General features: G+C 29.3%; 1 protein-coding gene across 1 annotated transcript; it reads right to left on the bottom strand.

The window, feature by feature from the left end:
• Positions 1-204: 204 nt before the first annotated feature.
• Positions 205-3,583, bottom strand: LOC132723414 (uncharacterized; the record flags this gene model as incomplete). The annotated part of the gene is given in 3 exon segments (XM_060708129.1): positions 205-1,226; positions 3,049-3,098; positions 3,492-3,583. Coding segments are annotated over 3 exon segments (304 nt in total), but the record flags the coding sequence as incomplete, so codon positions are not given.
• Positions 3,584-4,849: the final 1,266 nt, after the last annotated feature.

A 4,849-nucleotide genomic window follows, 5' to 3' on the forward strand; every position in this document is an offset into this window, starting at 1 on the left:
TCATGTTTATATTTGTCGGGCCATCTGTACATTTAGATAATTGGTTCGGCGCCTAAAGCAACCAGACCAGCACTATATATAGGTTCGCTCCTCTGATTATATTTATTATAATAATGACTATCAAAAGAATGCAAAATGAAATGCATCAAAATCGTGTATCAAACAACTAAAGACATATTAATATCTTAAACTTAGAGAAAGAAATACATTTATATATAAGTTTATTTCACAAATCTATCACAATGCAATTAAATACATACTAAGACAACATTTAACTTCTTTATCGCGTCAAAACAAAAGACATTAATGAATTATTCCGATGTGGAAATTGTTCAGTTAAAATAATATAGCAATCACACGTATTTTAGCATTAAAATGTTATCGTTCATTTTCTTTCTTTCAACTATCTACTTAAGTGTTAAAGAAAGTTTATTAATTCAAGTTGTGTTTCCTTCGTAGATGATCAGAATTGTCCTACCATTATATCAACCATGTTTTTAAATTCATGAAAAGCAATGCAAAAATTCAATGACATCGAAACATATTTATACATGTATGTTCTGATTTTGCTAAGACAATACAAGTTGTTTGAGTAAGTTGAGATACTCCTTAACATAAATAAATCGTGTAAAGAAGACAATTAGTACATGTATTGTATTTAACTTTACCAGATTTTGAAAGACGTTGTTGCAATGCATACCGTTAGTTTTGACCTGGAGTATTACAGTAATAAGCAGCTAAGTAACATTATAGAGGTATAAATTAGTTCTAGTTATTTGTGTTTTATGAAAAAATATTTTTCAAAACACTGACAATCGTGTTCATGTTTTTCTGGATCAGAACCTACCACTCTGCGTTATTTAACTTTAACTATTTGTCGCAGATTGAGAATTTTTACCATGTCTATTCTAATTGTCAACAGTCATTTCATTTATTGAGATTTTTCTACATTCTTATTTAAATAACAATTGTTTTATGCAAATCATGTATGTTTGACTTTAGCGTATTGTGTTACAATATGATACTACAATATAACTGTTTTATATGTTTCTGAACGTCCATTGTCATTTTCCTTCTTCGGATTGGTAATCAGTGCCTTTGATGTCTCCATCTAACAACAAATAATTCATCATTTCATTACCCTCAACATCACTGTATATATGTCCTTCCATACCCTCAAGTGAGAAAAACAGGTCCACATCATACCCCTTGTCTGTAATATAACTCTGAAACAAAACAACGAAAAATAAATCAATCTTTAATCGTTTTAAATTGTTCAATAAAATGTAAATACTACACATGTATATACCTCACTCCATATAAAATACTATATATTCATAAGTAGAAGAAAAATGTCTTCATACATCACAACAGACCTGGTCACTTTGAACATTCTAAACTTTCTTAAAGTATAGTTTCGTCATTGAACATTTGGAAAGTACTATTAACTCCCCTACAGTTAAAACTTAAAACTGCTGCATTAAATATTTTTATTATATTTTTGCATCAACTATATATCAAAATAAAGTTTAAATATATTTTTGTGTCAACTATACATCAAAATAAAGTTTAAATATATTTTTATATCAAACATTCAAAATAAAGTTTAAATATCTTTTTTCAATGCACATTTCACAAGTAAAGTTTCGTTACATGATGTAGGAAGTTGTATTAATTATAACGGTACTGTCGCCTCACCTAACATCATATCGCTTATTGTTGTTACTCTTTGACCTATTCGGTTATCATTATTCAAATATAAGTTTACTCAAGCATTGACTTATATTAAAAAACCGTTTTCTCCCACCACCAGGGGGTTTCATGTCTAATAGTTTGCAGTCCAATAGTCGTAAACATTTTCATGAAAAGGAACCCTGAAGGTCGATTTTTTACACAAACATAGTGCTTTATCAAAGCTTAGATATCTTAAAAAGTTCTGATAATACTTACTATAGATACAGAATAGTGTATTAAGTTAATAGTTTAGATAGTCATAGTATTTCATTGCCATAGCTGTGTTGTTTGATTATATAATACGCTATTATGAATAAGATATTAGCTTTGGTTTTGAAAGTACTTCATTGCCATAGCTGTGTTGTTTGATTATATAATAGGCTATTATGAATAAGATATTAGCTTTGGTTTTGAAAGTACGTATAAACTATTTGAAAATAAATATGGTGTACGCATTCTCTGTCTGGCTGTCTATTCAATCATTATATTTTGCATATTAACTATTAAAGTGATATTATTATTATACTATAGAATCTTTTTTCAACGAAATGTATGTGAATTAATGGTTTTAATTTTAAAGGTTTAATATGTTTATATTTCGTTTATTTGCGCTGAGAAAAATTAAATCTAACGTAAAAAAGTGACACAAAGTTATACATAACATTTATGTTTGAATTTACACTATAATTTACAATTTAATTAAAGCGCAATTTCAATGGAGGCATTTACATCTTAATACCAAGTAACACAACAGTCATATTTTAGATATGCTCGCCTAACAATAGTTTACTGACCAAACTATTAGCTTATTGTTTTGATCCATTTATAGTACCAGTATGTCGTTGTGACAATGTCACTTTCTTGAAGAATGTAAAAATAAAATTTTGCCCAGCATTTACTGTAGAAATCATTTACTTAATGATTAGTCTGAAAATGACTGGTGAAAAGCAATATGGATATTTTCAAGTCTGAAGTTTCATCACATCATCACCATCACCGTCGTTGTTGTTATCGTCATCGTCATCATTATCATCTTATAATATAACAAAAGATATGTAAAAGTATTGTTGATTGATGTTCCAAATTGATGATGATGTGATAGCCTACATTTAATATTTAGTTTTTTTATATGACCTCGTTTGTTTTCTGTGTAATATAACCATAACGTATTTGCACATTTTCATTTTCCCTCATGTACAGGCTAAATCAAACCGACTTATGCAATTTTTATGCTATTTTGTTGTGATTAATGCTTCCGAGGGATCACGCTTTTTCCAGATTTTATACTCGGCATAAACTAAAGTCATTACTTACCGTTGTTTCAACAGCTTTACCATTAATCCATACGTGCAAATTGTCTCGAGCTGAAAGAACAATTACTAGTATCTTTTGTATCTTGCAATCATTCCGATAATTAAATATTAGATCTTGAATAACATTAAATGCATTTTTAAACATAACGAGGAACAGAATGTAATCACTGACAAAGCACGACATTCACCTGATATGTGCAATGATTTAACATACCGGTATTGCATTACTGCCCGAAATAATCACGCGGTAGCAGAAATGACTTTGTCAAGTATTTTAATAAATGGTTGAAAACTCACCACTCGAACATTTTTAGAGAGTCCTTTCCTATCTAATAAGTTTGTCTAATGATATTAATTTAGATGTCATTTAGATTTAATATGTACTGGAACATTACTTATTTAGGGGCTTTAAATGTAAGCTAAATCGTACCAAACCATACTTACAAAAAGAAACTCGAAACTGGCTTGACCCAAGGTTTAAAGTCCAGGCTGTGGTGATTTTTATTTTTCCGTCCTCACTGCGTTCGTTGACTTTTCTGTAATACAAAGAAAAAAGTCAATCAAAGTATAATGAACTTGTATCTATGTACAACAGGTGAGTGTTAATTTGAGTTTACCATTCGCTATTGAGTAAAAATATATGTTTATATAAATGTATATCTGGTAAATCTTTTATATTGTTTATTAGTATTACTTATCTGGTGATTGAGTTTATATTTGTTGTGATGGATTTTATTTTTGTCCATATAAAGAGGAGCACATGGTATGTCAATTGTACAAGATTGGTTCATTTATATATTGGTCATTTCCAATAAAGTTTTGAGAAGAACTGCCAGAGACTCGTACACGCATAAACAAATAAAAGAATATTGAGTTTATTAAAACAAAAATAAAATGACGTGGATTTTGATTTTCGGGAATAGATATCTATCCAAAGCATGTTAACATTTGTTTTTTTTTTTCGTTTGAATTTGCTTCTATCTTTACAGTACAATTGTTAACCGTTATGATCATTATAATCGTAGTCATCATTTTATTTATATGCAAACAATACATTGGGTGCTTTTTTGGACTAAATTCCAAAGATCATGTACGTAAAAAGAAAATGTGAGAAGCGATGTTCAACTTTCTGCGAAATAGAAATGTAAGATACGTGCTAACCAATGGTGTATAAGAAATTGTTGTACTTTAATAACGAGATTCTGTTTGGAATTATCATACTTAATATGTACAAAGATAACCTGATTGCGAATATAAATTTAACTTTTATTGAACTGAATCATTTAAAATCTAGAAATGATATTTATATACTCTATAGATAGACCTTGGACGAAAACTAGCGTTAAACTGTCAAATACAAAGATATATTCTCGTTTCTTTTTCTATCTGTCAACCTTAACAAATACCTATTTTCTTCAGAATCCAGATTGATTTCCATTACTTTTTAATCTACTCATTGGTTTCACACTACATGATTGCCTGTACAATTGTTATTTTCTATCCAAACGTGAACAACTTGCGTGAGATTTTTCAGATAGCGGACATTATATACGCTGCCAAGTTTCAATTCAACTAATAAATAGTGTCAGATCAATTAAATAGTCGACACATTTTATTAACTCGATCGGAAACATGGGACACATTAGATATTTTATATCAAATGAATTTCCGAGACTTGTTCACCACAATACGAAACCTGTGTCGTTGGTAAATATGACACGAACTTAGGAAAACAAAAAGGGTAAATAATTTAAAGGCAATCAATGTACACTTTTCATTTACATCATACCGACAGGCATGAA

The sequence above is a fragment of the Ruditapes philippinarum genome, unplaced genomic scaffold (genome assembly GCF_026571515.1).
Source record: "Ruditapes philippinarum isolate M1 unplaced genomic scaffold, ASM2657151v2 ctg13313_1_1_1_1, whole genome shotgun sequence".
In the NCBI taxonomy this organism is placed as follows: Eukaryota; Metazoa; Mollusca; class Bivalvia; order Venerida; family Veneridae; genus Ruditapes; species Ruditapes philippinarum.